This window comes from Fukomys damarensis, unplaced genomic scaffold, assembly GCF_012274545.1.
Source record: "Fukomys damarensis isolate Sample0158 unplaced genomic scaffold, DMR_v1.0_HiC HiC_scaffold_14, whole genome shotgun sequence".
NCBI classification, from domain to species: domain Eukaryota; kingdom Metazoa; phylum Chordata; class Mammalia; order Rodentia; family Bathyergidae; genus Fukomys; species Fukomys damarensis.
In genome coordinates, this window is record NW_022900926.1 from 7923780 (window position 1) to 7940192 (window position 16413).

The 16413-nt window shown below is 40.0% G+C and overlaps 1 protein-coding gene across 1 annotated transcript in view; it reads left to right on the top strand.

The window, feature by feature from the left end:
• The first annotated feature begins 11607 nt into the window (after positions 1-11607).
• Rspo3 (R-spondin 3) overlaps positions 11608-16413 on the top strand; it is a 65041-nt gene continuing 60235 nt past the window's right edge. The window contains exon 1 of the mRNA XM_010625747.3: positions 11608-11719. Within this exon, the coding sequence (XP_010624049.2) occupies positions 11608-11719 (112 nt within the window). The remainder of the gene's footprint in view (positions 11720-16413) is intronic.

Sequence of the window (16413 nt, forward strand, 5' to 3'; positions counted from 1 at the left end):
GGGAGCAAGGGCACGGGACGCAGACAGCAGGGTGCAGGGAGCCCTGCGGAGCCCGAGGGCGGCGCTGCCTGAGCTGCACCACGCGGCTGAAGGCCAAGTCTAAACCGCCCGCTGGTTGTGTCGGGAGACCAGAGGAGGAGTGGGTGCAACTGGGCTCGAGTTGCTACGACTCGGTAGGAACCGGGCTGCCCCGGAGCTGCCGGAGCTGCTGCCCCTCGCGCCTTTGCCCTGGGCCTGCGTGCGCGGCTGATCCGCAGCGCAATCCTGGGAGAGGGGCGACCCCTGGCGTCCCCTAGGAGACCGACGGGGCTCTCTTGGCAGGTGCCTCGCGGCGTTTTGGGGGGGACGGGGAAGAGGCAGAGGGAGGGTGGGAGACCCTGGTCAAAGTCAGACTGCGTGCTCGCCAGCCCAGCTGGGTCGTTTCTTTGGAAATACCTGAAAAAAAGGGAATTAAAAACCGTTTCTCTAATAAGAACTACACTTGATCTGAGCTAAAATGTCGAGAAGCGATCTAAGTAAAAGGTTGTATTAAAATTATAATAATAGGGCTGCGATCAAACATATTTTAAAAGGAGGCCAGCGTTAGCTAAAGTGAATTTTAAGCGGAACTTTTTGGCTTATAGATAACTTCACTTTCCTAAATCTTTCCAAAGCACCACTAAAAGGTAAAAATCGAAGGTGTAAGAACTGTTTTTCAAAGTTTTCTTTTTTAATGGTGTCTTGGGTGTTTTAATAGCAGAGCTGATTGCACGCAGATACATACGCAAGACCCAGGGCGGAGAAATAGCTGATAAAGCCAAGTTATTATTTTTCTGTTTCCCTAAAACAACCAGTATTTATTTTCTGTATACTTTATTACAAACTAGTGCTTCCATTTATAAAGAAACACAGTTTTAAAACAGGAGCCTACAAAATATCTAATTAGAGTTGAATAAAGACATAGTATTTGGATCGATAACTCCTAGAGATAAAATACTGAATTTATTCAAAACGAAAATTAAATGCAGTCCTGATTGAAAACTCCCCACCCAGCAATGTATGTAAGGGTAAGCCTTAGCTTTAAGTATAAGATGCTAAACCAAGAAGTCTGAACTCAGTTTTTAACTCATTTCCATTGTGCTAATAAATATAAAAATCGTCCCTGACAAAATAGCAATAGTAATAGTAATATCCTTATTAGTGCATCCACATTTCACTTGTATTTTGTACCTGGGCCTCCAAATAGCCACTTGAAATGTATAGGCAGTTATTAATCTCTTTACTTGACCGGGAAGGGCCCTGAGAAACAGACGCTGAAGAACCTACGCAAAGCCTCATACATAAGCCTCAATAATTTGCACACTTAACACTGTTTGTCCACCCGAGTTATAGATGTTGGGCTTATTAGGTAATAAAATAAGCAAGGAACAAATTTGCTAGTCTCTTAACCCCCCGAATGTTAAGAGAACAAGCTGTTCTGCTGGGAAATTCTGAACTGGTATTTACATGCTTTATGCAATGATGACCAATGTTAAAAAATTAAATATGTAACAGTAACAGCGAAGCTTACTATATAAAAGATTCACTCATTTGATTACCCAGAGGACAAAATAGGTTCAAGCTATGCCAGAGGCTTTTGGTAGAAACAATAGATAACCAATTAATACCCTTTTTTATTTGTCCCCTTCTATAATTTGGGTTTTAAGCATTCAGATTGCAGATAAATGCAAGTTTTGAGATGCCACTGTGTGTAGGAATTACAACCTGTCCTCTCACACAATCTATGACATGGTTTGACGGTTTCCATAAAGAATTTTGAGAAAAGGGGCAAGAATGTGAAGAAAATAATTTTCATGGCAATAAAATAAAGACAACCTTAATAGAATATATTGGTCATTCCTTATGATAATTAATGCTATAGAGCTTTAGTCATTCTTTGAGGTTCAAATATATTCTTGGTAATTATATTGCTGATATTTGAAAATAAGTTAACTGATGAAAGAGAAAAAGGTCATGTTAATTTTGAATGAAATCTGGCTTGGATGTTGTCTATAATATAATTTTTCAATACATTTGTCACCAGATTACTTTGTTTTTTAGAAAAATGTTCTAGAGACAGAAAATTTTCACTAAAAAACATATATTCTATGACACATCATGTAATATCTTTATAAATCAAAGAAAAATTCCAACTCATAGGCAGTAGTGGTAAAATTTAAATATAAGAAAAAGTCATTTATCTTTGTGCCTTCTAAGTTAAACATCATTACACTATCAGAGTTGTTTCCTAAAATATCCTGTTATACTATTTTAATTGTTTGCTTATGACTTCTTCAGTAAGATTTAGTAACCACATGAGAAATGATAGTTTTGAATCCTGTCGTTTTAGCCCCCAGGTTACTCTAAATAACTAAGAAAATAAGAATGAGTATAAAAGTGACTTTCTGTAATTATTTCGTTATTCCTTTTAGCATAAAATATGAACAGTATTTCAACTTCTAAGTAGATAAGCTCTGCTAAGTCATTTCTCCATTAAAGATTTTCCTGGTATTTAATATTCTACAAATTAGTTCCCCAGAAAGCAGTGAACAGAAATTATGACATGTAATAAAATTTGGTTTTCAAGTTATATGGAAAAATTCTTACTACTAGAGACTAGCGTTTTTAGTCATTTGATCATTTCAGATGATTGGTATCTGAATAGAGCTCTCAGATTGCTATTAAATGTTTTCTGTGAATTGTCATCTATTTTAGCTGCAGTGGTTCTTTTCTATCCTCTATGACGTAGTTGTCAGAACCTCTTATAGAGGTTAAAACTAAAAGAGTCCCTCTGCAATTGTAACACTGAACTGTCAAACAACAACACTATTACATAGTGATTTTCCAAAGTATCTTTTCCCCTTTATCTCAACCAAAAATTGTTTTCATTTTAGAACATTCATTTGATGTTCTCTTTCTACTTTCTCACTGCTTATCCACACATCCCATCCCAAGCCCTCAAAATAATCTTTTCCAAGTAGTGAATTCTTGACGTGCCACCACGGTGGATATTGTGTTTCATGAAATGTAAGAATCAACCTTGGTAACCATCAGGAAAACATCATTCAGTTTTGAGAACATGGAAAGGATCATACAAGACAGTGTGTTGAAACTGTATGTTTGACTTGGTTAGGGTGATTTCTCCTAATAGTGTGTTGCGTGTACACTGGCATGTACTGGATGTACAATGTAGCATCATAAATTACATAGGTTTATTTTTGCCTTGCTCCTGATTTTGAGGGAAAATGTCGATTGCTTTCTTTGTTGTCAATTTTGCACAAAGGTTAACAAAATTGGATTATTTTAAAATTTACCACCTATTGGATAACAGAGTAAATTTGAAATATTTTGAAATGTATACCTTAAATAAAATACATAATGTATAAAGTGTACATTTATAAAAGGCACTACCTATATTTTCCATTTAATTCATTCCATCATATTTTTTTTCACTGAGGAATATTACTAGCATTCTGGTGAAAGTAAGAATAATGAATCGATCTGTTGTCCAGGATCATGGGGCTCCTAAGAATGGTAAATATCAAGGTGCCAATGAGTGTTAAGGAATCTCACTTTCTGCCCCCCAAATTTCAACAACATGAAACTTCTGATCAAAATACCTGAAGTCTTTTCACCTATGATGAACAGTTTCAATAATTTAAAAGTTCATTTAAAAATTCTACATATTTTCAGGTGCCTCTTATCTGAGAAGAGCATTCCCCCCTCACTTGTAGTCTTGGCAAGGGACGTAGTTACTATCTATAGTCACTAAAATTCTTTTGGAGTCTAAGGAAAATTCAGTGGTACTTAAAGAACATGATTGCCCAATTAAGTAGATTTAATAGTTTGTATCTGTTTTTATGTTTTATGCAAATAAATATTCTTCAAAAGCACTACCTTATTAGTTTTCCATCTGACTTTTAAGAATTTAATGAATAGCCGGGCATGGTGGCACATACCTGTAATCCCAGCACTCAGGAGGCTGAGGCGGGAGGATTGCTGCGCGTTAGAGACCAGCCTAGGCTGCATTGTGAGTTCCAGGTCAGTCTCAACTACTTAGTGAGACCCTGTCTCAAACAAACAAACAAACAAACAAAAAAGAATTTGATGAATAACAAGTATCATAAGATTTTGGTAGAGATTGAGTCTTCAGAAGGGCAAAATTGCAGTGCACATTGGGAAGAGGCCACTGTGAATTTTAAGGCTTGGGTTCTAGGTCTAACACCGCTCCCGTTACCAGAAAACCCAGGTGAATGAATCACTTTGCCATGGTAGGCCATATTCACAAAGCCAAATGCGGAAGTTGATCAAAAATTTACATCAAAGCCATCCCAATAGTCTCCTGAACTTTGCTATCTTTTGGTGTGAGAATATAAGACAGGAGTAGACCATTACATAGTCCTTCTAAACTCATTTGTCTTATCCATCTAGGTTGTTCAGGTAAAGATTAAGGGTGAAAACACATGTAAGCATTAATTTATCATAAAAGCTTACCACTTAAGATTCATCACATAACGATGTGCTAATCCATAACTCCTAAAACTAGAGGATGAGTTAACTGTGCTGTGTCCCATCCACAGCTTTTAGTGTCTGAAAACCACAACCAGAGCACCAATGAGCACACTCAGTCTACCGCAGGTCCGTCTCGTCCTTGGGCTCAGAATCACAAGGAGCCAGCTTGTAGCACGAAGTAGAGGAAGGCTTTCTAGGCCGCCCATCACGGCCGGCTTTCAGCAGTGACTTGAGCTGGAAAGGAAGTATCAAGATCTGGGTGGTGATGAGCAGAAAAATGATAGAGACACGTACATGTAAGACCAGAAGGAAAAATAAAGTAGGTTTGGTAGGAAACTTATTTTCCTTTTGCATTTTCTCTAACTTAAGGACATTCAGGAAGTGAAAAGCAGTTTCGGAGAGTATCGAGGACTGACATCAAGAGCTTTAGAGTCACTCAGAGATAGAAGATGGTTTAATATATGAGACAAATGTACTGAGGCCTTGTGGACGATTATCAAAAGTATTTGCATTGCCAACACTGAGACACATGCTTTTGTGGTGGCGTCAACTTAGATTAATTACATTAGATCACTTCATCTATTTTAAAGAGTTTAACACATCATGTGTAGCTGCAGTTTCTCATTTTTACAGCACTCTGTGTTACATAAGATGATGGTATCATGAGCTTCAGTCGTAAGTTGCCAGATCTAGGAGTTGACGGTTCTACTTGGAAGTTCCTGACCTGTGGAACTGTGTGTTATGTGGTCACAGATCACCAGGAGTCTTGAAAACTTTACAGTGACAAAAAAATAAGTTTTCCTAAGGAGTAGAAATGATTTTAAAACTGTACCTTTTGGACCTAGTATCTATTTAGATAGCAGAAGTCTACTTTCAAGCAGATTTTGCTATGAAGTGTTTTGTCTTACAGCGAGAGAGTCGAAGGATAGGATAAAACTTGAACGAATCAATGCCATTTACACAATGCAGCATGCCTACTACTCACTCAGTCTGAACAGCAGCCAGACCCAAGTTTTCTCTCATTTTTCCTTGATTTCTCTCTTCCTTTTTTCATTTCAGAGCCCTGTATCATAAGTAGTATGTTCTCCTGTTCTTTTGAGTACTTGGCATGGGCACGGGTTAGATTGAGTTACCTTTCAACGCCTTCCTGAAACAAATGTGCAGGAACACAGTGCCTCATATCCATGCCCCATAACTCCCCAGAAAACTAGCTGGTAAGCATATTTGTAATTATACCCCAATACAAAGCACATTCCTGAGAGTAAGTGGTAAAGCAGCCCCCATTTTATAACCACATCATACAAACCACCACCACACAATATAAAAGAACAGAATTTGTGAGCTGCTTATTTTAGAGCACTGCTTCCTTAACATAGGCTCTATAATGGCCAGAGAAGAAGGGCAGTCCCTCACGTCTCATCTTAATATGTACTTAGAGTCGTGTTGAAGTGTTTTGACAATTACTGGAATAGCTTCTGTGTTTCTGTTACCTGTGAGTACCCAGCCCTTGACTTGATACCTTTACAAGACTGACTGCTCGGGCCTCACACTCACGCTGGAAGGGATGAGCCAGTGGCCACTCCCATAGGTCACTCAGTGCGAACGGGATGACCTGGACTTCAGCTTGGGCTCTCCCCACTGCCACATTCCACCACAGCCCTGGGACTGGGATCTGAGGCAATTGTGGGGACAGTCTGTCAAGCCCCTCCTTCTTCTTTCTCTTACTCTCTTCTGCTCATTGTTTGTTGCTGGCCATATGCAGAACCACAAGTCTTTTTGAACCACTTACTGGATAGTACTCATCCCCACATTGCTTTCTTTTCTCTGCCCTTTGTGCTCTCTTCACTTACATCTGCCCTATTGATGGTTTTAAACATCAGCGCTTGCTGATTGTTTTCCTTACTTAGAAGCAACAGAATTACAAAGTTTATTTGAAATATTCTAAAACTATTTCCCCCAAGTACGTACAATGCAAACAGGCGGAGAAGATTATTAGCTTAGGCCTGAGAATGTGGGCAAAGACTATAATTTTGTAGTTAAATATCAAAAACCTCTGTAATTTACAACCACAGTAGATATTTCACTGACTAGTGTACGTTATCCTGAAAAGTTATCTTTATGATGCTTCGTAAAAATGTTACTTATATTACTTATATATTACTGAGCCTTAATAGCAAACTCCACTCTGTGTTTTTCTTGATGCCCCTGAGCTTACAAGAGAATCACCTGGAGAAAGTTTTTTTTTTTTTTTTTTTTTGGTGCCCAGCCCCTACCCTAGAAGGAATGAAGGCATCTCTGGGAATGGGGCCCAGATAGCCTGAGGTTTTAAAGTTGCGCTGGTGACTCTGATGTGCAGCTCGAGAAATAGGCCTCAAGAAATAGGGCCTGAGCCATAAGTCAAGAATAACTATTGCAGCCCAGCAAGTGATGAAAACAATGTCAGTTTTATAAGGGATAAACAGACAAAATAAATTTGTGTAGCACGTGATAAAGATGAGACGTGTATCATCCGAACAAATACTTGTTTAAAATATAAAGCCTGTCGATGGCCCTGTAGGGCTGTCAGACAATGGAGAACGGGCAGACTTGTGCAGACGGGAATTATCTCCATCAGAGAGCCCTGGAAAGAGGGCGAAGTGCACACAGTAGGACTTGACAGTGGATTTCAGAGATTCTGGTTCTGTCAAAGAAGAACACTCATTAGGAGAGGAGCAAATCGTGGGGCAGCTGTGCTTGCTACTGTACATGCGCTAGTGGGGAGGAGTAACACACAACTGTACAAGGAAGGGCAGGAGCCATACTCGAACATTTTCAAGGCTACTTGAAAAACAACTGGGTTTTTTTTTTTTTTTTTTTTTTTTTATGCCTTACCAGATGATTGGTAATGTGCCCCTGTTTCCTCCCTGTGAGGGTTATCTTAATGGGTAGGAAACTGCCCAAGAAGAAATAAACATCCCTTTCTTGTATAGTTTCTACAGTGCCTAACTTTAGATCCACTACTGGTGATAAAGAGCACAGTTTGGACTGTATCTTGGTGTGTGGAGTATTGTGGTGGCCATTGCTTCATGAACCTACTGCTCTGACTTCACACCTCTTGTGCTCTTCTTAGAGTAGCTATCTTCATGAAATCTTCTTTACTGTTCTGTTCTACTTCACAGGAGAGTTTTCTAACCTTGCCACAAACTGGGGGAAAGCTCCATGTAAGAGTGATGTGGAAGACCAGGCTTCCTATCAGATTTAATTTTGCTTGTTAAGGGGGCTCTTTGGGAAAATTTGGGTTCCAGGGAGTCACTAGGCCAAATCCTAATAACCACAATTGCCAGAAGTAATTAGACTGAGGAAAGCCAGGTTCTTTGGGAGGAGGGTCATCGGAGCACGACTGAACTGTTGCTCTGTGGTCAGACTTAGTTACTTGTCCCAGAGGACTGGGAGCAATCAGGAGTTACAAAGAGCAGGAAATCTACTAGAAAACAATGCTTTTCCACCAATTTTCCCCCTCATAGGTCATTCACCCGCCAGCAACGCAAGAGATGGAAATGGGCCATTCCTATGTGCTCCGTGCACGTCATCACCCTTGTGTAAACCACCTGTCTGCCTGCACGAGTGCACAGTCCTCTGCTCTCACTACCAGGTCTCCTCGCTTCCTGAGCAGATAAAAGAACCCAAGGAATTTAGCCCAAGCCTTCATACAAGAATTATCTTAGTAGGAGGGAAAGGGAAGGCAATGAACCCTTGTAAACATCCTCAAGTTAATTTAGATTATGGAGGAGAACATTTAACAATAAGAAGAGGGCACTACATTACATGAGAGTTCTAAAATCTCCCGAGCTAATGAAGGCCAAGAGTAACTCGCTGGAACTTAAAATGACAGCTTTTAGAAAGGTAGTGTTGGAAGGGACTAAGTAGAAATTATCAACAAGTAATTGTGATTGTCATTCGAAACTTGCATTATGTGAGCAGCTACAACATTATTACATCTTTCCACCAAAAACATCCAAGAAACACAAAAACAGCATGTCTGTGCTTGATAATGAAGGTGAATGGTTTCCTTGGAAACCACTATCATGTTTTGGAATCCCCAAAAAGGATATTTTGTTAGCTCATTTGATAGATCTTGAACAAAACCACAAAACTTCCACTGGTCACTGTCCTGAAGTTTCTAATTCTTTTGTGATTCAGAATGACCTCACTCTATTCCCATACTACTTGAGCTCAGACTATTAGTTCTCTATTTAAACATGTGAACAGGTGATATTGCTTCTTTTATTTAATTTAATTTTTTTTTTTTTGTAACAGGGATTGAACTTGGGTCCTCGTGTTTGCAAGGCAGGTGGTGACACCACTGAGCTAAATCCCCAGCCCCTACTACTTCTTTTAAACATGCAAAGAGGAAGTCAAATTCTTTGGGCAGTTTCTTCTGTCAACTGGCAATCTCCAGGTATCAATTCACTAACAAACCCTTACCCCATACAAAGACATAGAAGAACAATACATTTTGTTTTCTTTTTTTAACCTTTATTAAGTTTATTGGTACATTTTAGGTATAAGATACAGTTACATTCATCATTGGGATCTTGTACCTTTACACGGCTTATCTTGGTTCTTACTTTTCCCCATTCCCCAGTCCTCCTTCCAGACCCTCCACCCTTCCCTGTTTACAAAGACATTGTTTCCATATTTTTCCTTTTCACATATTTTTTCTTTTCCCTGACCCCCAGCCCTCCCACTTCCTCTACTCTTTTAGACCTTTTCTTGCTATTACACAATATCACTTATACATTTTGATCCTTATTTACAATTTTAGCTTTTCACACCAGAGAAAACTATTCGGTATTTACACATGTGACTTAGTGATTTCACTTAAGAGTAGGGCCTCAATGTGCTTCCACTTAGCTACAAAACTCTCTAATTTCTCTTTCTTTACGACTGAGTAGTATTCCGTTTTATTAAACACACACGTGTGCGCACACACACACACGCACATACACACACACACACACACACACACATCTCCTTTATCCAGTCTCCAGCTGATGGGCATTTGGGCTGTTTCCAAGTTTTAGCTATTACAAACTGTGCCGCTGTAAACATGGGTGAGCGTGTATTGCTGTGGTATGATTTATTTAACTCTTTTGGGAAGAGACACAGCAGGGTAATACCTGGGTCAAATGGGACCTCTAATCCTAGTTGTTTGAGGTATCTCCATACTGATTTTTGGTTTTCTTTTAGTTTTTAATTTGACACTAAGGTAAGAATAGGAGAATCCTAATTTTCTGAGGTTTAACAGCAAAATTTTGGTCCATTTAGCCATCCTACTGTTTTTATGGTATATAGTTATAGAAATAATACAGAAAAAATAATTCATCATAAATTAATTGCATAAATATGGAGCAGCTAGTACTTGCCTCAAGATGAGAATTCTCAGCCCTTCCACAGACAGGGAATACAAGGTACAAAGATCTGTCTCTTTCTTAGAGACAGAGCCAACTTCCCAGTTCTCCCTAGAGATGATGGAGACCGAATCCTTTAACAGAGTTGCGTGGCTTCCCTTAGTGGCCCGCTGGGCTTACAGAGCCTGTAGATGCACCCTTTGCTCCAGCAAGATCAGCAACCTGCCCGCTCCTCTGCCCCATGCCTCTGGGATGCAGCCTCTGATTCATGTGTCTTCAGACATGGGGGCACCATTTGCCCATCCCTGAAAGTCTAATTTTTAGAGTTTTGAAGAGATGCTCCATGCCATTCCAAGCTATGGCTCTCTTTAGTATCCAGGTGGCCACCCGGACTGCTGATGTTCCAGGAGTTCATAGAAAATGGTTTGCTCTGAATTTACACTGCTTATGCCATGACAGAGTTCATGCAACCCCAGAAAAGTCTGTGTAATAGTTTTTAGCCAAACTACTGAATTCATAGGCCACTGGGCAGAAGCACTGTAGCTCATGAGATAAGAACATGTGTCCAATGGTTATTGCCAAGATTTCCCAATGCAGGATATTTTCTCCATCCCTCTTAGCCCAAATTCATTTCCTCATCCAAACCGCTGCTAAGATGAATTGAACAGCCTTAATTTTAGAATCTTCCAAAGAAAAAATAAACACACAGACAGCTGAGTTAATTTATAAAACACTGCTGCATTTATCTTGGCAGATTCACTTTTCTCCCTCGCATACGACTCTTGTGTGCTGACTCTACTTAGAAACTCAGGGAGGAGCGGGTCAGTTCTATTTATTAAGCACCTTGAGAGTCATCGCACAGAATAAGTCTGGTGTCTCTTTGGGCTTCTTACACAAGTTTCTTTCCTCGTAGATAATTTATTTGCTGGGTCTCTGAAACCTACCTAATACTTTTTTTTTTTCTTTAAACCTGAAATAAATGCAGAGTCATTTTTACAAGAGCAATAAACTAAAGTGGCTATTCAAATACTTTGGATCTCTGCACGCTGAAGTGCTGCTTTGTTAGTGCAAACCCTTCATGTTTTAGTAGGCAGCACTCTGAAAATCTAGGGCTGCTTAGAATTATATGACCGGAATCTCCCCGCCCCCAGCCCCACCTGCCCTCTGGTCCTGGGATGGAGCCTGCAATTTTGCAGGATTCACTCTGACAACTGTTCTGGTGTAAATATTTAGAGAAGTCCTTTCCATTAGCGATTAAACAAAGTGTAAGTAACTGTTCCACTGTTCCTAAAGGAAAGATCATACGAACATTTGCAACAGCAGAGCTGCTGCTGTCTGAGGCACAGATTAGGATACTGTACACTGAAGGAAAGACTAAAGGAAAAGAATCAAAGGAGGAATTAGACAGGACTGTGTGTAATTTGAACTGCAAAATATTACTTCTAAATTACCACTGTAGAGAGAGCGTTGTTTAAAGTGAATGGAATGTAGAGAAAATGAGTCCATTTGAGTGGAAAATAGTAAAAATCAGCTACTGGTGTTGTAATGGTTTTTAAGAAAAAGGGAGATCAACTGATCCCCATCCAGTTCAGAGTGAGTCCTTAGCCATTTTTCCACGGGTTCACCAAAGCGAAGTCACATATCTGCTATCTGACCTGACCTAAGTCTCATCTCTATTATGATAGTTATGCCGGAGGTCTGTGTGATTATCCCGCGGTATGACCGCACTCTACAGCTCTCGTTAGCACTGCTTGTCAAAGAGCGAGCCCTCAAGTCTCAAGGGCTCCACACTCCCCAGGGTCCCTCTCTGCCTGCTCCCAAGACCCAGCTACCAGTGACAACCTCCATGTTCAGGTCCCTTATTTAATGTGGCCTAATATCAATGTGTGACCTCCACACATCCTCTCCTACTTAAGTTATCTCTACCTGTGGGTGGTGGCGCACGCCTGTGATCCCAGCATTCAGGAGGCTGAGGCAGCAGGATTGCTGCACGTTCAAGGCCACCCTGGGCTTACATAGTGAATTTAAGGCTAGCCTGAACTACACAGCAAGACCTGATCTCAAAAATTAAAAATTAAACGATGTCTACATTACTTATAATCTGTTTTTGTGTAAATGCTAATGCGATCATTGCTACACTATATTTCATTAGGAAATTATAATGAAGAAAATGTCTGTAACAAGCTTTGATTCTCAGTTGCATCTGTGGATGTGTACTCAGGGGTTTAAAAAGCTGACTGTACCAGGACATGACAGGCTGAGCAACTGAAAACTCAGAGACTTCACCTGATTAGCAAAGGTCCACATCCTTTAGACCATGGCAGCTGTCTGTTTCTTCCCTGGATGACTTAGAGCTTACCTTAAAATATAAAAAGCTCTGAATTTAATAAAGCTTATTCATTGACAAGTCACAACTGAAGATTTCTCATTGGTATCTGTAGTTTTTTCTTATTTATGAAGAAAGAATTTTTAAAGTTTATATTAATATTTTCCTGCAAAACCACATTTTAGAGAAAAGACTCTAACACTCAAATATCTCCAGTGGGATTGTATTCCTTCTCGTTTTGCTTCAGACCTAGAATGGTGGCCCTTCATTGCTGAGTACCTAGTTGACTTCCGTGAATCCTGGAAATGCTGAACACAGGGCAGTGATGGCCAGTGATCTATGGGGTAGAATGAAATCTCCATCCTTGGAGGAGTGTCTTTTTTGCATTGCTGAGACAAAATGCCTGATACCCACAAGTTAAAGGAGGAAAAGTTTATTTCAGCTCAGTTTGCAGACGTTTGAGCCCATATCAGCTGGCTCCAAGGTGGGGAGGCATGGCACAGGGGCATTGCAGAGGAGACAGCTCATGGTGGAGCAGGTAGAAGGCAACAAGCAGCAACAGCAGCAGCAGGCCTCACTTCCCTGTCTCCCTTTTATAGCCCATCCAGGCTACAAGCCCTTTGATTGGTGCCCCCCCAGGCCCAGGGTGGGGCTTCTATTTTCCACAATCAGAACTATGATAAAGTCATTTAGTGATCACACACCCTCAATCCCAGTATCACACACCCTAGATCCAGCCACCTCCAAAAAGCCCCACCTATGAGCACCTAAGGCTTTGGAGGGACATAAGGTACAAGCCATAATGAGGAGACTCACGTATTCTGAGTTATCCTCTCAGAATCTGGCTCACATTAGCAGATGGGGATACTGATCTCTATTTTATACCCTGCTGTATAATTTAGCCAGATTATCTGGGGTGAGATTCTCTTGAAATGGGCCTCCTGCTCTTGTTTATCTGAAGGCAGGAAACTGATCTGAAGTCCCTCCCATAGTAATATCTCAATAAGCTTTTCCTTTTCTTTCTTGTAGCATCTTCTAACCTTAGACAGCTCTCCATCAATATGTCAAGAATTTGAAAGGCCGGGGATTTAGCTCAGTGGTTCTGCCACAGGGACCCAAGTTCAATCCCTGGTACCAAAAAAAAAAAGTGAAGTTAGAGCTTGCATTTAAAAACTATCATTTCTTGTACTTTAAAAGCCAACAAGCAAAAAAAAAAAAAAAAAAAAAAAAAAAAAAATAAAAAAAAAAAAAAAAAAAAAAAAAAAAAAAAAAAAAAAAAAAACCTTGGAAAGAAAAACGTGGGAAAAAACTGAAATTGAAAGCCCTAACTAAAACACCATAAATTCATTAATTCCTTGCATAGCTATTGACTTTGTGCTGGTATTACAAAAGTGGGAAAACATCCCTGCCTGTTAAGCTCTTCACAGTGGTGAAAATATGAATATGAGTGAAGTTAAAAATTACTACCTGGCCACAGATAGATACCATTTCTCAGCTGTGGAATACTTGTTTTTTAGGTTTGTTTGAGCAGAACTGGAAACTAATTGAATGGTTTACCATGAGCCTAATCCATACCCACATTTTTATCTGGAAAACAAGGGCACTGACAGCATTGTAGGATGAAGCAGGAAGGTGAAAGGAAGATCAACAGAAAACACTGAAATTTATTAGGCCTCCCAGTCTCTTCTTGTCTTGAGATTTATAAGCAGTAAACAGCAGTCGCCGCTGAGGGTAATGTGTGTGACAGTCACGGGAAGCACGCCATGCACTCTATAAATGTCACTGGCATTGTTAGGTGACGCTTGGAATGGAGTGGCCCGGTTTGGCAGAGCCAACTTCCATTTCTGGCACATTGATTAATTTCTAAAGCTGAACTTTCACACTGGTTCATTAACTGGAATTACTTTACCAAACACTGAAATACTGTATGTTTAAAAATAGTGCATTTTTGTTCATCTCTCGGAGGCAGTTCTCAAACCTTTTATGGTAACCCCTGGACCGCTATGTGGAATACACAACTGAATCAACTTGAAGCACCACTTTGGCAGACACAGGTCAACAAATTATTTGGATTTCTTCTGTAAGCCTGCTGATAACCCCTCCTCACCACAGTTGATAACTTTGAAGATGTTTGTTACTAAAATTCAGAGACTTCAAAGTAACATGATTCTGTTCTCTTCTGTAGTGTTATCACTAATTTGTGAAGGGTTTTGAGTAAAGAAAGGCAACTATTAGCTATTTTTACATGTGTTATCTCATGTTACCCTCACAACAATTGAATCATACATATTTCTGCCATTTTGTGAATGAAAACAATTGATACTAAAGATCAAAGGGACCCAAACAGAAATGGTGTCCCTAAAACATTTACTTAGATCTTCAGAGCTAAGGAAGAGCCTTTCTTGCTGTTGTTCATTAAGCCCATTAAAGAGGATGCCAGAGGAGGTTTAAATGAAAGAGAGTTTTCTCTGTATAGGGGAGACTGAACTACTATCACTTCTTTACACAAAAATTAAAAAATTAAAGAGAGAGAAAGGGAGAAAACCAAGCTAACAGGCAGAGTGGCTACTTGGGAAGTACCATGAGCTTTTATACTGTTTTTAAAGCCAGGAGCCCAATAAGACCACAAGTGTTGCTGCTAAGAGCCCTCTGGTTAGTAAATGCTAAAATAGTGTGGTAGGAGGTGAAAGATGTCCAGGAAGTAGAATCCACCAGAAGAGGAAACTGGAAATGAAGGAAAGCGCCTAGGTTTTTGGCTTCAGCAACTGGGTGGTGCCATTTTCTTTTGTATTGTCTTGCTTTTTGGTATCTGGGATCAAACTCTGGACCTTGCGCTTTCAAGGCAGGTGGTGGTACCACTGAGCTAAATTCCTGGACTATTTTGTGAGACACAAGATTCTAGAGGAAACACTAGCATGTGTTCAGTACATACAACATGCTTCAGGAGCCAGGATGGATTTTGGAAAACATGTATGCAGCACAGCCCCTCCTGTTACATAGGAGTGGGTGGCCAGAGGAGTGACTCAGTTGAAATCACATTGCCATGGAGCCAAGAGGGGCCCCAAATGCCACATAGCAGATGGCTCCAAACACTGACATTCCAGAGAAATGCTCTGTGGGTTTTCTGGCAATCTGATTTCATATTTGCTTAATTAATGATCTTTTCAAAGAGAATTTTCTGTTGATTGGCTAAGAATTTATTTCACAATCTCTTCATTTCCTTACTGCTAGCGAAGTCAGAATGTAGGAAGTTACAACAGACTGTTGCCCTCATCTAAGATGATGCATAATAGGGCATCATGAAAATAAAATGAGACGCTTTTTGACAAAAAGCAAGTAATTTCTCATCAAACGTAACCTTACTCACTTTTGTGTTAAAGGAGCTTCCAGTTTAACCCCATGCAGATTCAGTGTCGTTATGCTCACTATTCACGGTAATTTGTGTCAATATAGTTTTATACCATGCATAGACATTGGGTTATCATGCTGTTACTTGATTTTTTTCAATATCCTTTCATTCAATGCCCTTACCATGTCATTCTATGAATAAAGCTTAAATATGTTATGTGTAAGTGATAACAGAATCAAACCCCCAAACCCACGTTCTTGTAGGAGGGTATGTGTTGTGTTCTCCTGTAAGAGTCTCCTGCATTGCCACAATTCTCAAACATTTCCACTGAAATGTCTGTGGTTGGCATAGTTTCTCAGGGTTTGATTATACAGGAAAGCAGAAATCTGTGTCACAAGTGAGACTTTTCCCTGAGGGAGGAGCAACAAGTGTATGACAATCTGTTGGGAGGAAGAAGGAGACAACTCACAGCGTGTCCTCATGGGAGCAGAACTTCTGGAGAAGCAGGATGAAGTGCTCCATTGGGTGCTTTCTAATAAGAATTGCTATAATCATAGGGGGATTCCAAAACATGAGGACATTCGTTTTACTAGATGTGATCAAACAGACTGTTTTGGGCACAGATTGAGCTAAATTCAGTAACTTGAGGGTAAAACTCCGAAGCTTTCTTATCCTATTAGCTGGGAGCTAATTAACCCTGTAGGTCTCGTGTGACCATTTACAAGGACAGGGAAAGCTTTAAAATCCCTTTAAGTTGCATAGTTATGCATCACCCCCATATATCTTCATGTAGCTCTACATATTTTGTTCTTTGTACC